Raw genomic sequence first — 19,213 nt, 5'->3', positions numbered from 1 at the left:
CTAGGGAGACCAAACAAGAATTTCAGTCTTCCCAGATCGAACTGCAGTGTTAATGGAGTAATAGAAGACATTGAGATCAGTATAGTTCCGAATACATTAGGTGGCTTTCAAGTAATTTATTTCAGGCTTTAATTTAAGTACTTTTTTTCAGGAGGACTTTTATATGTGTGTGTGTACACATGTGTGCACACACATACAGATAAATATGTACAGGTATTTATAAAAATATGAAACATAATTAATGTAGAAAATCATTGTAATATTTGCAATAGTAATTTTTCTTTCTTTATAGCATAACAGAAATGGTTCCTATTATCACGCCTCATTCACTCTGTTTAGAAAAAGATGAGGAAATGTTCAGGTAAGGAAAACCTGTGCTACTCCTTTTAAGTCTTCAGTATTAAGTAAAATTATGTGTAGATTTAATTGTTTGCAACAAAATATTTGCAACTGTAGTATGTGTACCTGCAGACTGTACTATTCAATAGCCGTTCCTCAAATCTGTGTGTGCTGTAGCCCTTGAAAGTCATGAATGCTCAGAGGCTGTCCAGAATATCATATGAATCAAACATGAACTACTGAATTTCAAGAGTGTAACTCCTGTTTCATGTTTCCAGACTGAATCAGAAATGCCTTGCTGTCTTACTATTGTTTATGATTCAATATATTAGGGGTTGCAAGAAAACAATATTTCTTACATGCTTTCTAATAAAGATAATGTTGTGTCAGCTGTTAAATTGTCATTGTAAATTATCTATGCTTTAAGAAATGCAAATACATTTAACATTCCCTAGGTTGATTTAAGACAACCGAGTATAGGTATTCTGGAGTAAGAATGTCTTTTAATAGTTTGTTCTTTTCCTTCTGTTCTTAAGTAATAGAGAGATTTCTGTAAGTGATGGTCAGCCTTCTTTGACAGCTGTGTCAAACATATCAAGTGTTGCCTCCAATGCATCCCTTCGCACAAAAAATCAAGAAGTAAAGAAGCAAACCTCCACAGCAGAGAAACAGAGCACATCGGAAACTGCCAGGCAGATGCTCCAAGATGAAATGCTTAAATTAGTCCAGGTGAGGACATTTCATTGTTGAAAAAAAAGTATACAGTCTAAACTGTGTTATTTAAGCAAACAGTAGGAAGAGTTACTGTTTTTAAGGTATCCTGTGTTTGCTTGTAGTTGACAGAGATTTGCAGTTCTACGTAGCCAATGTGAAAATATTTCAGATTTAACACGTGTTAAATAAAATGAATGATAAAATAACAGAAGTTTGGTCAATTTTAATTTACATAATGCAGTTTGTTTCATTTGTATAGATTAGGAAACGTCCTGAAGCTATAATGACTTTGTGGCTGTTCTAGAAATTCATTTTTGTTGGTATATTTAAACTATTCCATTTTGGTTTAGATTTCCTTAAACTTCACTGAAGAAAAGGAATAGAACTTCCTTTAGTGTAACTTGTCTGTGGACATCTCTTATCTCATAAAAGAAATTCCAGCTCACTAAACAGCCACACACAAATTATCATTGAAATTTGGGATGTTGTTTGTTTTGACATTTATATTAACAGGATTATCAACAGCTATAAAACAGTAATTTTTGCTAGGATCTCTTTTTACACTGTTAACTCTGTTGGTGTCTCTGTGTGTGTGCGTATCCTAGCTACAGCAAATCAACTTCCTGAGCTTAATGCAAATAGTGCAGTCATCCTTTGCCAGCCTGCCAAATGTGCAGCAGATTTTGCAACAGTCTCAGTCTGCTCATCTGGAAGGAAGCCAACCTTCACACACCCCAAAAGGTGGTGTCTCTGAAAAATCTTCATGTTCTGCAAATGCTTCTCTAAAAACAAAACTGCTCACTCAAGGAGATAAAGGAAAATCTGATAAGTTCTTTGATTTTCAGCCAAGCAATAATTTAAGAGATGAAAGCAGCAATGGCCATACTGATGTAAGTATAACAGTGTTATTTATTAATTCTATTCTGTATATCTGATATCCTATCAAACTGGGAATAGTTTTGTAGTTGTTATCTTAGATAAATGCTATTTTTGTGCATATTTATTATGTGGTTCCTATTTCAATGTATTTTTAAATGCTGTTTTGTTTGCTTTTCATATTTAGAATCATCCAGATGCAAATGTTACTTTAAAGCCATTAGAGAACCACTCCAGTGAAACAGAATTTATTCCACCATCTCAAAATTTGCCTTATTCAGCACCTGTTAAGCCACTTCCTCTCTTGACTTCTTCCTCAAATGTTCCAAAAACACCCAAGCTTATCCCTATTGAAAAAAACCAGAATTGCTCAAATGGATTTCCTTTGCTTAAACTTGAATCAAGTTATCATTTCAAACCGCCGTATTTACAGCCAATAGAAAATTCCTCACCTTTTGCCAGACCACCCCCAGTGCCACGAGTTGCTTGGAATTCATCAGATCCTTTATGGAACCTTCAGTCATCATATACACCAAGAAAACTGAGCAAGTCAACAACACATTTGAATGCACGTGGGCATGACCCCAAGACGCTAAGGCAGACGTATAAGGAAGAGAAAAGATGGGCAGAAAATGTTCATGAGGGACCTTCTGGACATCAGTATGCAGGACGGCAAGAAGTTTTGTCTCAGCAGCAGTTCTCTGTGAGTGTGAATGTGGACAAAGCTGCCACGACCAAGAAGATGGCTGGTATTCCACTGCTGCGTTTGCCACTGGATCCAGTGCCTAAACTTATACCAGTTATAAGACAGCCAGTCACTACTACTTTGATACCTGTTAAACCTGTAACAAAGGAGACGGATTGCAGAGGAACAGTACAGCACACAGGAATATCATTGCTCTATGCTGATTTACCTCAAAAACAGAAGGTAATGCATTTGATGGGTATTTTTTAAAAGATTTTTTTTCCAGTTTCCTGGAAAAACTGGTTTCTCATTTATCAAAAATAAGTTAATGCTTACAGATTATGGAATTTGGAAGAGTTCAGTACAGCAGCCAGAAGAGATCTGGGAAGAAGGTTACTTTTATTGACCTGTCAATATGAGGCAGGAGGGCAGGCTTAGAAATGTTTGGAACAACCTTAGCATGATTTCATATTCCATAGTTGGTCAACAGTCAGTACGTTGCATGCATAAAGAAGGTACTGGAGGTGATTAATAAAAGTATATAAAATCACAAGAAATGAAAAAAAAAAATCTTCTTTTTTAAAAAAATGAAAAACAATTGTAAACTATTGTTTATTTATAGACATGCAAAGAAAGCTATAATATGTTCTATTTTGATAAGGACAGAAATGACAAAAATGGAATTGTAAGAATTCCACCATCCCCATCCCTGTTTCCTTTATCGCTGTTTCACTCTTGCTTTCCTGTCTGAACTCTTTCAGAGACCAGTGCTCATTCCACTTCAAAAACTTACTGCATTTGAGCAATGCCACCAGCATCATGCTGTTCCTGGTGCTTCCTTTGGACAGGATCAAGCCAAACCTATTCCGTTACTAAAAACCAACATAGAATCATTTGAAGCAAGTAATGTGCAGAATAGAAAAAGGCAAGTCAAACTCTTAAAATGGGCCTTCAGTTTGAAAGACACCTTATACCTGTGAAACCGATGGGAGTGTTTGCAATAGCTTCAAAGGAAATGGCATTGCATGTAATTTTGTTTGAAAAGATTAACGTAGTAAATGTTGGTAAATATTGAAGGCCCAGCAGAAGCAGTATAGCACTAGAGCATCAGCTTTTGCTTTTACTGGGAGGAAGGGAAGAATGTTCAAGGGGAGATGTTTTCAAGGAGTTTAAAAGGTGTAAATACAAATGATAATCTTTGCGACTATAGGACTATTTTTTGTACCTGTTTATGCGAGTTGAATTTTATTGGTCTATTAGCTTTGTCCTGTTTCTGAAATGATTGCCTGATTATCTTTTTTTCAGTATATATTTCTTAATAGTAATCTTTCTTATAAAATGATGATAGATATTTATATTATGGAAATGCATTCTTTTTAATTTGTAATTAATGTGTTGACAGACAAAAGAGGCGTGATGAGAAACGACTGAAAGAGGAGGAGGAAAAGAAGAAACGCAGTGTGACCTTCTGCTCAGATGACAGCATCATTGATATTAGTGCTACAGAGATGATAGATGCATCAGCGATGGGGGTATAAATATTTTTTCCTTCACTTTTCTACATTCAGGTATTAACAGGAGAAACAAGGACGCAACAATTGCATCTTTTCCAGGTTCTTCCTAGAAACAGCACATATCTTTCATTAATATATTGCATTTCCCATAAACAGGAGATGTATAGAATATGTCTATGTATAACGGAAAATAGATTCCAAATTTGTTTTCTTTTCTTTATATGAATGCTTAACATAGAAGATGACTTCTGCCTTAAAAATACAAATCTTGCAAAACTGGAACATTTCTTAAGATTGTATGTACATTTAAAATATAAATTTAAAATGTATGTATATATTTAAAATGTAAATGTATATGCAAGTACTAATGAATAGATAAATTATTTCACCTAGAAATAATTCTATGAAAATTCTTTCAGGCCTTATTCTTTTCTCATGACTAAATGATTATTTAAGAGTCTCAGTTCATCTCACCTCTTGACTGAAACTGAGAAACTCTTTTTCCTGTTGTGTTTTGACTTGTAGTTTTTCTCACTGCTAGCTTAGGCCTTTTAACATGTTTTAAAATTTTTGAGGGTTATCCTGCCAGTAGTAGATTTAAATCCATGGTGTTCACTACACCATGGTAGTGGGAAAGAAGGATATATACTCAGTAATTCCACCAAGTAGAAAAGCTTGGACACACACACAAAAAAAGAGGAATAGTAAAGGTATGCAATAATGATGATTTTAATGATAATTTTAATGGCAACTCACTGGAAATATTTTGGAAAGTTACCAGTATCAAGAAATCCTGTAATTGTGATTAGATTTTTTTAAAGATTATTTCCTTTTTTTCATATGTTAGGATCAACAAGCCAAATCTACCTGTTACCTTGGAAATGACTTTTTCATTTCACCAGGTAAGTACACTTCTAACACATTTAATGTTTAATTAAAATAAACTGTCCAGAAGAATTTTAATTATCAAAGGAAAATTCATAGTAGCACAACTTCAAGATGTAGTAAATCAAATTCTAGTCTGTGAAAATATGGGCATATGGATCTTTCCCAGAAAAGTTAGGAAATCTTTTCAAGATGCAAAATAGAAATTCAGTTCAGTTCAGTTTTTGGATGGTTATTTTGTGGAGATTGGTGTGGACAGAGCTGTAGGCACATTTAAGGTTAAGAGTATGTTGGGTGAATTTCAGTAACTGTGGTTCATAGCTATTGTGGTTCATATGATTGAAAAGAACATTATAAAAAATACTTTGAAATTTTAAATAAATGTTTGGTTTTTTACTCTTCCAATTTTATTTGCATGCATATTCTAGTTACCTGGAACATAAAAGCTGTTATTTTAACTTCTAACACAATCTTTCTGTCTTGTAAAAAGGGTGTGCCCACCTAGAAAAGGCTTCCTCTTTCTATTACATTAGTTCATTACATTATATTAATATTACATTAATATTTAGCCTTACTAGAGATGAAAAAAAAGGATCCTATTCTCTAATGCTGGGCATTGGAGAAATATTGCCTTGCAAAGCCATATAAAATAGTAAAAAGAATACAAAGATATACATGGTGTAAATATTTACCTTTTTAAAATAGGAAACAAATTGCAATTCTGAAGCATGTTAAAATATTTTATTTAAAAATTACAAGTTCAAACTCAGTGATTTTAACATTTTAATTTTCAGTACATCTGCATTTGTTTGCACAAGATTTCTTAAAATCATTCATAAAGTATCATTCATATTTAGTGAAATGTGAACATTTTCTGTCAAATGGAAATAGAAATATTACTAGAGCCTTTAGTTTTGAGCTAGGAATATAAGAAAGCAGTGATTTTAATTCTTCGATTCATTATAGATTAACTGTTGCGTGTTACCACATTTTAGACCCAGTAGGAGAAGCAATCACTACTTCAGCAGATCTACATTACCTAGCTTCTGTTAGAAAAAAACCTGCAGAAACTCAGGATGCAAGTACAAATACTACTTCAGGTAAGTGGTACCTATTGGGGCCACTGCAACGAGTTATTTCTTTTTTTTTACATGCAGTATTTGGCCAGTTCCCAAAATAGTAACTTTTTAGAAATTTAGAAGTTTACAGTTTATGCTGCTGTAAGTTCTTGTTTTCAAAAAAGTATTAAACAGTGACTTACCTTTCCTTAGATTCATCCATTTTGGCTTTCTTTTTTTCTCATTAAGAGCTCAAATCATATCAGAGTGTTGGAATTGGTGATGGAAATGTGGTTTCCGAAGCTGGGAAAAATCAGTCAGTCATGACAGATCCTGTGGCAGGTATGGTTTCTGTTTTTCTCTATTTCGATTATGATTTTTTTTTTTATTTACAAGAAGTAGCTTAATGCAGGCTGTAGATAGGATACCTCCTTTAATCTATCTTGAAACCTAATGTGAAATAATAGCTACATTTTTAATCTTTTTTATCCAATTTAAAAATTGCTGATCAAAGCTTTTCTAAACATTTAGAGAATGCAGACCTTTTTCCAAACAGTTTGTCTAAAGTTTCAGGGGTGTAGTGTAAGTATAATTCTGACAATCATTCTTTTCTTGTAGAATCATTAACTGTCCCTGAGATGTTACCACAAGATATGTATTTAAACCTCCCTGCTGAGGAGAATGAGACACATTTATCACCCTCACTGTTTGATGCACCTGTTGTGGTTAGTGATCCTATTTGTTTATGGCTAAAATACAGAAAACGTCTGCTATTTATGTTTTATCACATGAATTTTGGTTTTTCATATCTGGATGACTCAGTTTTATAATACTGTAGAAAACCAATAGGTTTTCTTTCTTGGAAACAAAAATGCTCAGCCCAGTATTGTAAGAGGTAAGCACAGTAAGTGATTAGCAATGTACGGCTTGGAAGACGCATTGTATAATTATTCATTATGTTGTTTAGAGTGAACATGAATATATCAAAGTGACTGACATTGAACAAAGTGATCTACTTAACGTTTTGCCCATCATACCTGAATCTGCAGAAGAGACAGTTAGTACACAGCAAAATGAGGAGTTTGAAATTTCATCTATAAAATTTAGTCACGTGGCAAATTCTGTTACTAGTACACCTCCGGAGGAGTTACAAAGGAAAGGTAAAACCATTTTTCTTTTTTATTTTAAATCAGAGAAAGGTTATATATTTTGATAATAGTATCCTTACCTTCCACAGAAAACTTGTAACCTAACCCCACTCACTTCCTTTTTTAGTCTTGTACATCAAAAGTTTTACATTTAACTCTTTAATATTTATTTTTACTTGCTAAAACATAACGTTATGTACATTAAGCTGTGTCTGCTTACTTTCAGTACTTAAATGTTTGCATTTTGTTCTGGTATGTTGATATATCTGATATATACTCTCTTTTTATTTCAAGACAATCATCTCAACAATGTGTCATATCAAGTGCAAAAGGAAGATAAAATGTCTGATTCTGCTAGTGATGGTGTGACGTGGAATGCAGTACATAAGGACGCCAGAACTTTTCATTCTTCAGGGCTACCAGCCAAAGTAATTGGCAAAGAATACTTTTCCACAAAGTTGCAGGAAATGGATACACAGCTACAGACACTTCAGGACATAGCAGAAAATATGGAGAAGGATTTCAGCAATACTAAGCAGGTCAGTTCAGGCTGCTAAATATTATGGCCAAAAGAGTTCCTATTTTCTCTTTAAAAACAAAATGTAGATTTTGGATTGATGTGTTTTCAAGCCTGCTGTTAGAGCTAGAGAGTAAATAATGCACAGATCTTTCACATATAGTGCTGGATCTGTTGGCTCCCATGGTAACTTGGAGTGGGCCAAATGCTGGCCAGATTGGCAACATCCTTATTGAATGGGCAGAATATATGTAATTTACCTCAAACTGGCAGGCTACAATGGCTCAAAACTTCATCCTGAGCAAGAGAAATTTTTGGCAAATGTTTCTGCCATTTTAATTCTGCAGAAAATTATGTTGCTATTTCTGGCACCTGTTACCATTTCTCTCATAAAATATTTGTATTTGGGGCATTTTTATAAATCCAAATATATAAATAAAAGTAAATGTGTTTTGGACATAGTAATATAGTGATAATAATAATAGTAATTCAGGAATTATTGTTTTATAAGTCATGACAAAAATCTGATAAATTAAAAAACAAAGGCAGCAGAATCTGTCCTCAGTGCTGTGTTTCATTTCCTCAAAGCCTCAAGTGTGATTGACTTTACATGTATGTGAAATGATAATATTTGTGCCTCTTACTTAGAAATATTAGTAATGTTTAGAATACCTTGGAAGTGACTATTCTAAATATGAGCCAATAGGTTCTGATTTTATCTAACTGGTATGTTGTGGGTTTTTTTTTTATTAGTACATCAAAAAAGTCAATTTCTAGTTCCTGGAGATCTGAATTTACACTGAATGAATTCAGTATCACTTTGTGTAATTCCATAGCATCTGCATTTTATATAATAATTCAAAAAGATAGTGTTCATTTTTGCCTGTACTCCCAAATAGTAGCAGAAATATAAGGATCTCAGAGTGTCACCGCAAACAGTTACTATATTGAGCTAGATCTCTTAATCACTTTCATCATTCCTCCATCATATTTTGTCATTATCTGATCCATTTTTTTTAAAGTGAAAAAACTTTGCAATGTCCTCTCTCTGCTCCAGGATTTCACTGCATTTGGGTTTAAAAACACCATCTAGATGACATCATTTCACTGAAAATAAGCTGATTTTCTTTTTTGGATGTTCTTTCAGTGAACACCAGTTCCTCACCATTCCTTTTATACCAATTTCTTATGCAATAGAAATGAATTATGAGGCCTGTGCTGTTTAAGAATAATAAGTAAAATGTTTTCATCTAAGCTGGTCAGTTTTAGTTTCTACTTTCTACCTCTCACTTTCTAGAAACTCTTGACATAGGAAAAATATGGTAATGAAAAAAGTCCAGTTTAGCTACTTTGATTCCCAAAGTATTTTCTTTGTTTTGAATAGAGATTCTTCAGTAAAATACTTGCATGATTCTGAGAAAAAAGTGTGTGTAAAGCAATCTGTGCAAGAATATCTGCTGTGTGATTGTCAGAAGTACTTTGAAGAATTTATTGTTAATGAGTTTTGCTATTTCTTTCATAGCTAGTAAAAATAATAGAAGATTTTGAAATAGCTGCCAACGCAGGCCTTGGCGCTCATTCATCATTCTCTGAAGATGCTGGACTCCTTGATGATGGTATGTGTCCAGTTGTGTTGAAGCTTAACAAACTAACTCTGCGCTCAAGTGTAATGCTATCACAGCAGCTACATTGAAAAATGTCTTAAAAAATAAAAATTGAAAGAAATAAAATCAAGAGTAAAAAATGTGAATAATATTATGAATATTGCCTCAACAGAAATATATTTGAAAATATTTATATGTTTTGTTCTTTTCCAAAACCATCAGGCTGGGCTGGTCTTCCATTCTAAAAATGACAGTGGGTATTTTTATTATCTCATAAAGCTAAAATTGGAGTTAGTGAGGGCTTTGCTTGCTGGTAAGTGGATGTGAAATTTGTGGAGGTATAATGGAGGTTTTTTCATGCATCTTTGGTGACTGCGTACTTGTAACATCTTCTATCTTGACAAAAGCTTACATCAGCTTAACTGTTTGCCAGACCTGATGTATTGAACAATTCACTGTTCGCATAACAATTTACTAGTCCATGTTTATTTACAGCTCTGGTACTTCAGGGAGCCGCTGAAAATGATAATTTAAATTGCTTTAGGTTCGAACCATGAACTAAATATTGCACAAGCGCAAATTTTGAGGGTTTTTGCATTGTGTTTTTGTCCACTGGTCTATATTAACTGCTATATTATTTTTGTTTCATGTCATCAGATCATTATACGAGTGGCCTGATTATTGAAGATGGTATGGATGAAGAAAAGGAAGGGTTAAGACTGGAACGTCCTGTACCCAGTTACACAACACTGGATGTGCCCCTCTCTGCCTCTGCAGCCTCTGCTTCTGATGGTGGCATATTACAATCATATGCTGGTATGATTTTTATGTTTATTTCTTCTTGTTTATTTTCCTTTTCTTCCTACTTTCTCATTACTGTCATATAGTGTGCTGTGTAATGCTGATGAGCATTATATGTTCTGTGGTGGTGTGATATCACTGAAAGCTTTTTGAGAAGGACTCTGCAGTGAATTATATTTGTACTCAAATTTATCCCATCTACCATGTTATTGAAAGGAAGTGAATAGCTTTGAGTCTAATTCTAAAGCCATTCTCTATGATTTGTAATTATTTACTGAAGTAGTACCATGAATCCAAGTAGGCACAGAACACTCATACCTTCCTCCTGCAGCTGTCTGTATCCTCTCTCCTATATTTTAGAGATGAGTTTGTCTAAGCAAAGTTGTTTTATATCATTATATGGCAACGAGCAGCTGTGTCATAAAACATTATTTTATAAGGTCTGTTTTTGCAAATTAATACGCATTTGCAATTATGAAGACAATTGTAGTAATGTGGAAGCAATGTATTTCTTATGTTTAAAAATGTAGGTTATTGTATTTTATAGGTATGTTTCCAATATTACTTGCTTTCATACTTCTAATATAAATGAAACCTGTATATATCCATGCAAATACACATTGACAGTCACATTTCCAGCATAGTTCATATATATGCATATAGCAGCAGTGAAACTCAAATAACATGCTAACTACCTAGATAAATTATATAAATATTACCACATTTATAGTTGCCTCTCTAAATAAGAACTTTTTATCACACAAGATGTCTAATATATTATTGTTAACTTGATTAGAAATATAAGGTTTTTATTAACAGTGTCTCTTCCTCTTTCAGGCTTACACATATGTGGAAAATTAACTCATAGGTATGTGTTTTGTCACTGTCACTTAAATAAAAGTTCAAGCATTAGTTTTCAAACAAAAGAAGCCTTTTTATTGGCCAAATTTAGATAGTCATTCTGTAGTGTATGTTTGTGTGTTAAATTTGTTGATCCAAAGCATTCTGTTGAGTCAGAGTGCTTGAAGGAAAAGTTGTCCCACGGCTTCAACTCGGCACGTGTAGCAGTACAAGTCCTGGGGATGCTTCCCAGCCTTCTGGGCTGCAGTCTGGGCTCCTCATGTTCAGACACCCCAGTGCTCCTCCGTTAGTCCAGCTTGGCCTGGGGCCACGTTCCCTGATGCAGAATTCACACCTCTTTGCACGCAGAGAGGCAGGTGAGGCACGTGAGGCAGATCTCACTCACACAGGAAAGTGACAGTGTTTGCTTATATCTACAACATGAATGTGAAGCTAAAGTGATGACTGGTAGCTTTTTAAAAGCAGTGGACCTATACCCTCCCTTAATGTACTGTTCTGTGCATAGTAACTCAGTGAAAGGTTGGGGGGAACGTGAAAGGATTTTGGCAAAACAATGTAAGTATTCAAATTTTGAGTATAAAAGGAAGAATTTTAGCTTGTTGTTCTTCAAAACATATTCTGCTTTATATTGTTAACATTTTCCTCTCCCCTTTCCCTCCCTTTAAGATCTTTAGAAGACTCCCTGCAACTCAGTGGCCTTAGTGGTGTTTCTGACATCATTAATGATCTTATAGTAGAAGGTGCTATCTCTCCAACAGAGCTGGGCTTTAGAAAAACACAGACTAAGAAAATCTGTAGGTAAGGTAACATGTCTGTTTTTATTATGTATTGGTTAAATAATTTTAACTGTTTTTTTTTTTTTTCTACTCACAGCTTAAACCCTGTTAATACATAATGTAAACAAGTTGAGTCAATGAGACCAGTATTAGAAATGCCAGTTTTACTGGCCATTACTGTAAAAAGTGCTAACTGCTGCTGTGTTTGGGTTTTTTTTTTTCGTTTTTCATATTAACTTTAAAGTTATTTCCTTCCGACTTGCTTGCTTGCTTGATCCCAATCCTTCTTCTACCAGGCATAAGCTGGAGCACAAATCTACACATACAGCAGATTCAGCTCTGCCAAGGGAAATTGATCTTAAAACAGTTCGGCCTGGCGGAATAGAAATGTGCTGTCAGTGGCAGATCAGCTGTAGAAACTCTTTATTAACAGAACTTTCTGTAGCATATGAGGAATGTTTTAGTTTACAGCTTAAATAGAAGAGTTCTTAAAACGGAGTGTTTTTAAACTTTGAATCCTTATATAATTAATGTTTTGAAGAAATTCATAGATTGAGGGACCTGAGGGAATAGAAAAGATGATAATAGCTCTCTGGTCTCTTGTTTGTTTGTTTATTTTATTAGATCCATACCCCATCCATTAGATCTTAGTATTCAAAGATTATATCAGTATGACTTTCATTTTTTAATGTGCCAATTAACATGCAAAAAATACAATTTCTATTAGAAGCTTTGGTTCCATTATTTGACTGTAAATTACAAAAAGAATAAAAGCTTTAGGGAATATCTTGGAAATTACTTGTATACCTGGATTTTTATAAGTTACTTTTTACAGAATTTTAAGCAATTTTAGTGTTTTCAGCATATTGTGTAGAATTGGCAGCATTTACAGTTTAAAGGACACTTATATCTCATTTACATTTCCTCTCAGGAGCCACAATTCAGGAGCTGCTGGGCGTCATCAAAGAACAGAAAAGGAGAAGAAAGAGATACGAGTCTGGATGAAAAGAAAGCGGAAGGAAAGAATGAGGGAATATATGAAGAAACTGGATGAGCAAAGGCAGAAAGAACACAATCCATTTAATATAAGAAAAAGTGGGGTAAGAGTACTGGTATCTTGTAAAATAGCAGTTGTCAATTATGCGAGTATTGATGGCTCAGTTTAGGTTGATAAAAACTCTTAGCGATTCTTTTTCCTACATTAATATTTTTTTTTCAAAACTTTTTTTAGAAACTTTCTAGGGACTGGCCCTAATGTGTCCCTAATGTGTCTGACGTGTCAGAAGTGATCAGTAAGCAAAGATACCACAGTGTTTTTGCCAGGCTGCAATAACCATGACAGTCATGACTTGTCTGCTGATGCAGAGCCAAGAATAATCCCTGCCCTGGACCTGTCATGTTCTCAAAAAAAAGATTTATTTTGATGTAGACTGATGGGAACTACAGGAGTTCTAGAGAAGTGTTTAGTCTTTGTTTCCTCTTTTCCCAAAAATAAAATGGAATGAATTTTAAAAGCCCGGTTAAGGTGCCAACATCCTTTACGACAGTGATAGGATACTGAGGCAGCCAGCATTGTCATTCATATATACAGATGTGTATGCAATTACAGAGGGTCAGCAGAAGCCTAAGACTATGTCCAGAAACTTGAGATAGATGCTAAAGACTGGCTTCAACACAGACTCAGAATATAATGTCTTTCCTTCTAGAATTATTAGTTTTTTAATTCCTGAAAGCACATTGATGGTCTAATACATTGCTTCTACATTGTGCTGATAATAACTACAAGGGGAAAAAAATTTCAAAAGCAGTTCAGAAATTATTCCCTAATCTGTTACATATCAGGAAATTACTGTTTCACCCTGATATGTCACCCAGACATCCTCAAGACCTGAAGAGACACTAATGAGTCTAAAGAATGTCTGAGTTTACAAGAGATGAGACAGAACACAGTGTGTTCTGTAAATTCTGTCCCAAGTAGCAAACATAACATGAAAAAGTTTTTTGGCACTGAACGGTATTCAGTTTTAGAAACCATGAGTCTCATATGTTTCCTTCTCCCTTGTTTTAAATAATCTTTCAGAGATTTCTGAAATTGCTTTTTTACACATGTGTAGCATTAAATACACATTTATCCTGAATCACTTGCTTACCCGCTCTCTGACTTCTTATGCTGCCAACTTATCAATATATACTACCTGCTTTTGTTATAGCATTTGCTCCTGAAATAAATAGATGGAGGGAATCTCAAATTGATCTCAATTTAAAAAATAGCCTTAAAAATCCAACTGTGAAATAGCGAAAAAGTTAAAAGTACAGTGTTCCTTTTCTTAAAAAACAACAACAAAAAAAAACAAAACAAACAAAAAAAACACTAATTACTGTTAGGAAAATACACTGACTTTTAGGAAGCTGACTGTGAGGAAGTGTGAAACCTTAGGTTTGACAGTGATTACATCTCTGAGGATAATAGTATTTTAAACTCACTAGTTATAAAAGGCACTGGAGGCTTTCAGTATATTTTGAAAACTTGGGAGTTTATAGAGACAATCTTTACTGAATCTTCTGGTAGGACTGCATGATTTCACATTGTTGTTAGTGTTAGCTGAAGAACATCTTAAATAGTAACTTCAAACTGAATAGATCTTGCATTGTGAACAGGGGATAGGAATAGGGTTACAATACAGATAGATTAATGAGTGTTATACTATCTTATACAGCATTGTCTTACCTCAAAGGAAATTAAATTGATCCAGAAGAAGAAAGAAGAAAAAGACAAGTAAGTTGCCATAAATGTAACTTGCATTGTTAGTTAAATGCCAGTCTTCTAGTGTTAAGAAAAAGCTGTTTTTAACTATTTCAATTGTGAAATTCCATATATGAACAATTCATGTTTGATTTCTATTTAGGAAAAGTGTGAACATTTTTCATTCTTTGTGTTCTTCATTATCCAAATGTATTTTTTTTAGACATCAACTCTTTCATTCTGTCAAAACCATTGTTAATAAATGCTTTAGGCTTTTGCTAATCATTTTAACAGAGATAGTATATGCTTTCTTGAATTGCAAAAGATTTTCTTTCTGTTTGAGCTCGCAAATAACCTTGCAGAAAAGACTAAAGAACATACAAGCCAGTTCTAGTTAAAGTGGTGATAACATGAACTGCTATGTAATATCACGCTTACTTTCTCCACAGAGCCCTCTTATCTGAGCATCACAGTCTGAGAGTATCGCAGGCCCTTTCCCTGATGAATGAAATGTTATCTGAAACAGTGTTGTTACCTGAAAACGAATGCAGACCATCATCCAAGACAAGATCACCTCAAGAGTACAGAAAACAGCATATTGCATCTACTAACAGGTAACAACTTTAAGCATTAACTCTGCTTTGATGTAGTGGTCTCTTTACCACACTTCAGATTTGATCACAAGGCCATGTATTTTAGGATTAGTTTGAGCCTTTGTATTATAGCAGAATCAAGAAGTCACTTTACAGAAGGGTCTGGATCAGAGAAAAGTCTTAAATTCCTGCACGAATTCTTACAGCTACTGGAGCAGGATCATGGAAGGAGTCTTAAAAATGCTGGTGATTTGCCTCCTGGACCACAGAATCAGCCAGCTCTAGTTGGAGCTGTTATCAGCGTCCTAATCCACTCCACTCAGTGACAAACAGGGACAACCTGAAATGCAACCAATAATGTTAATGATTGTTGTTCATGATTTTATTACCATCTTGTAACCACCAAAAAAAAATGCTTTTGAAGTAATCATACTACTGCTTATACATGCAGACAACATAAATTAGTTTTCAACAAAACCTAGGAGACTTGTTCTCTCCTTTCCAATTTAAGAAGTATTCCTCAGTTTTTCATTATTTAGGATTTTTCTTCTTCTTGTGTTTGCACTTACAGCCTTTTGGGGAGATGATGGTATTTGAGAAATACCAATTGGGATCTAAATTCCTTTTAATAAACTTAATATTGCAGTATATATAATCTGAGTGTTATTGCAGTGTTCTGTTTCTTCTACAGACAATTTTGTCACCCAGAATAATAAAAAAGAGTGGTCACTTCAGATAGTCCTGTAACTTCCAGCAGATATCTGTGCATCTCTCTTTTTAATAGCAAAGCTGGAGGACAAATCGTTCAGCTGGATACGGTGTTCCACAGAGCTGCTGATGTCCAAGGGTAGTTGCCTCTTAGGCCAAAATTATCCATGTCAGAATCAGAAGTGCTAAAGACTTTCACTCAGAAAGCCACATTAGGAGTGAGTGATAGTAACTTCCAACTAATAATTTTTCTTGGAACTAAACTGGTTCTTTATAAAAACAGTGCCTGCATCTGCACTGTCATCCCTACTGCTTCTGATTCTGGTGGGGCTTATTAGTCCCACAAGCACTGGGTCATGCTGATGCTGAGCTATGAGCTGTAGAAGATTTTTGTGGCAGTCTTGATCTTGAATAAGCCTTGCCAGTTACAAGTTGTGGGATGAATGATATGGGAGGAAGATTGGGGTAAATAAGTTTTTTTGTTGTGTTTTATTTTTCTTCTTGTAGAAGGCGTCCCAAAAGTCACGTTCTGTCAGAAAAGAGTAGGATTGCTGCCAAACCCAGCTTTGGTGAAACAAGAGCTCTTGGTTTAGCAGCACCCAGGGGTAAGAAGAAAACTTCCTTAATGAATACACATAGTGAAGAACTTTTCTGAATTACTACTAAGACTTTGAGAGGGAGGCATTTTAACGTCTATGTAGATAATCAGACTCTCAATCAAGGCAGTGTGCTGCCATGAGGATGACAGAACTGTGGTGTTGTTGGCCTTTCAAATAATGAGACTTATGTTATCTCTTTCTTAAGTCCAAAATACCTTATTTTGCCATAGCAGGAGTACTGTATAATCCAGGAAGTACATTTATAAATGAAACTTTTGAATTATCTTTTGAGTAGATTTGTATCTACTGCATATATTGATAGAAGTCCTTCTTTTTTTTTTTTTTTCCCCCTTTCTAGGCAGTACTACTATGTTGTTACAGAAGAGTACTTCTAGAGGAAGAATGAGACACTCAGCAAACTGGCCTGTTAATTCTAGATACTGTAAGTTATAAAGACATAGTGATATGTTCAGCTATAGAAGGTAGTGGAAGAATAGGACACAGATCTCATTTCATGACACAGGCTGGGTAGGAATTCTGCAACACAGGTTTAAGATACAGTATTAGTTTAGAAAAAAATATGTATTTTTTCCCTTTTAAGAAAATTCTTTTCATTGGAAACTTGTGAAATATTCTAATCAGCTCTGATTTTTAGTCAGATGGCTGAAACAAACGCGTGATATTTCATGTGTCCCTGAAACAGTTGTTACAAAGTCGTAAGGCAAAGAGGACTTGACTTTCTTTTTCAAATAAAGACCACAGAGGGAGTTGGTAGGAAAAGAGGTGTTAGTTTGCCTCTTCCTTACCTTTCTGCGCTACTTACTTTCCAACCTCTTTAAAAGTAGGCACTTCATTATCAATCTGTACAGTATTAGGTTAAGATACTGTTTGTCATAATCTTAAAGTGGAAGAATATATGATGGGATTTGGCTAAAAAAAAATAATAATAATTTTACTGAGCCTTGTTTACTATATGTGTAGGTCTGGATCCACAGAAGAGTTTACTCTGAAAAGTAAAGAAGAGTTTAAAATGTTTCTTTTTAATCCATTTGGAATTCAGATTGAAACAGATGTAGGACTTGATTATAAAAATAGAACATTTGAATCAGATAGAAAAAGATTTCAGGAATAATCAATCGTAAATTTAGGAAATAATGGAGATAGATTGATTCCATACTCCCTTGCAGCAGAATTATCCTAATAGTGGCATAATAGCGATGCTGTTTGGCTAGCTAAAGGAATTTAAGTTGGCAGCACAAGAAAGGGAGAGAAGCAGTGGTCCTATACAGATTTTTTCCTGAATCACTTACCTCTACACATGTGGATGACTGTTTTCCTCCTCCTTTCCACACATTCTTTTTTAGACTAATCTTAAAAAATATAGGTTAATTTATATCTGATTTCACATGACTGTGTTTCTCCAGAGTAAACCATGATTGCTAAGGGGTTCACTGAAGTTCCAAAGCTTCCAAGAACCACGTGGTGTTTGGAATCCAAAATTTATGTAGTTTTATTCCTCGATCAGAATTACTCCTGATGTAACTCCCTTTTGGATATATCTGCGTTACAGGAGCTGGATGCTGTTGGCACCTTGCAGGGTCCCTTTTCACTTTCTATCCCACCCTGAGAAAACCATTTAGAAAGGGACCTGCAGCATTTTCCAGTCATACTCTTCATCAATGTAAGAGGGCATGCTGACATCAGTAATTTATACTCAGCTTCAATCTTTAGGACCTTGCTCTTTTGTTCTTGGGAAGTTTCAAGACTTTTAGAACAATAAAGCTGCCAGAAATGTTACAGTGTTATGATTGACTTGTTTTCTCTAGCAATTGCTGAGAACAGAACCAGCAGAACACCAAAACAAAAGCTTTTACCTGTTGCTACTGCAGTGCAGACTGAAGATCTTGATCATGAGACTGAACGAGATGTAGTAAGTCCTTGGAGTGTGCCTGATGAAATCCAAAGAATACTTCATGATACTCCTGACTCCTTGTTTCAGGTAAGATTAATTAGTCAAGGAATGAACATCATGTAGCACTCATCCTGTGTTAATTTATGCTGTGTTTTAAAGTGAATGGGTGGGATAGATGCAGGGGGAAATTGTGGTGTAATTCTTATGGGCCTCTCAAATGCCTCTTTTTTCTAACTCTATAGTCAGATGTTTGCTGAGGCAACAAACACTGTTGGGAGAGTGTAAAGAAGCATATAACTTTAATTTCGTGCAAAATGAGCAGATATATGTTTACTAGGACATGTTTGGAAAGAGCATGAACATTTCTACTGGCTGCACATACCTGCACTATGATTCAGCTCCTCTTCTCTTCTTCCAATAGGCTTCTGCACTTCCTCCTGTTAGCTTCTCTCCCCTCGACGTCAATGATACCGATGGTGTTTCTGAAAGCACAGGAAGTATCCTCAGCAAACTGGATTGGAATGCAATTGAGGCTATGGTAGCAGATGTGGACGACAAGTGAACAGAATTTCTGTACCACTGTGCATTTTCAAAGCAATTGCCAGTGCTTAATTTTGTTATTTTTGATAATCATTGTCCTGTCTAAAGTGGATTGAACTTTTACGGGTTATCATAATAAGCAGCACAGAATGTCTTTCTATTCACACTTACCTGGATAAAACTACAATGTTTTTTAACATTGTTTTTTAACATGTTATACAAAGGTATGTTTTTTAACATGTGGTTTGATTTCAGCTCATCAGTAACTAAGTATAGGTGGTAAATGCTTGTTTATAAGCATTTGTACCATGGTTGCAAACAAGAACCTCTGTCAGCTACT

At 34.8% G+C, this 19,213-nt stretch overlaps 1 protein-coding gene across 1 annotated transcript in view; it reads left to right on the top strand.

The window, feature by feature from the left end:
- The window catches only part of CPLANE1 (ciliogenesis and planar polarity effector complex subunit 1), a 49,280-nt gene extending 30,300 nt beyond the window's left edge, over positions 1-18,980 (top strand). The window contains exons 30-51 of the mRNA XM_088534393.1: positions 293-361; positions 876-1,068; positions 1,659-1,943; positions 2,117-2,857; positions 3,376-3,539; positions 4,017-4,146; positions 4,976-5,030; positions 6,009-6,113; positions 6,321-6,413; positions 6,690-6,796; positions 7,039-7,231; positions 7,514-7,758; positions 9,259-9,352; positions 9,998-10,218; positions 11,598-11,800; positions 12,713-12,878; positions 14,496-14,554; positions 14,971-15,135; positions 16,330-16,427; positions 16,780-16,863; positions 18,248-18,420; positions 18,755-18,980. Of these exons, the coding sequence (XP_088390519.1) occupies positions 293-361; positions 876-1,068; positions 1,659-1,943; positions 2,117-2,857; positions 3,376-3,539; positions 4,017-4,146; positions 4,976-5,030; positions 6,009-6,113; positions 6,321-6,413; positions 6,690-6,796; positions 7,039-7,231; positions 7,514-7,758; positions 9,259-9,352; positions 9,998-10,218; positions 11,598-11,800; positions 12,713-12,878; positions 14,496-14,554; positions 14,971-15,135; positions 16,330-16,427; positions 16,780-16,863; positions 18,248-18,420; positions 18,755-18,895 (3,784 nt within the window). The 3' untranslated portion in view covers positions 18,896-18,980. The remainder of the gene's footprint in view (positions 1-292; positions 362-875; positions 1,069-1,658; positions 1,944-2,116; positions 2,858-3,375; positions 3,540-4,016; positions 4,147-4,975; positions 5,031-6,008; positions 6,114-6,320; positions 6,414-6,689; positions 6,797-7,038; positions 7,232-7,513; positions 7,759-9,258; positions 9,353-9,997; positions 10,219-11,597; positions 11,801-12,712; positions 12,879-14,495; positions 14,555-14,970; positions 15,136-16,329; positions 16,428-16,779; positions 16,864-18,247; positions 18,421-18,754) is intronic.
- The last annotated feature ends 233 nt before the right edge of the window (positions 18,981-19,213 follow it).

This window comes from Tinamus guttatus, unplaced genomic scaffold (genome assembly GCF_059628265.1).
Source record: "Tinamus guttatus ecotype Peru unplaced genomic scaffold, ASM5962826v1 Tinamus_guttatus_pri_ptg000549l, whole genome shotgun sequence".
Classification (NCBI taxonomy): Eukaryota; Metazoa; Chordata; class Aves; order Tinamiformes; family Tinamidae; genus Tinamus; species Tinamus guttatus.
Note: the sequence above shows the minus strand (reverse complement) of the source record. Positions and strands in the feature narration are given on the sequence as shown.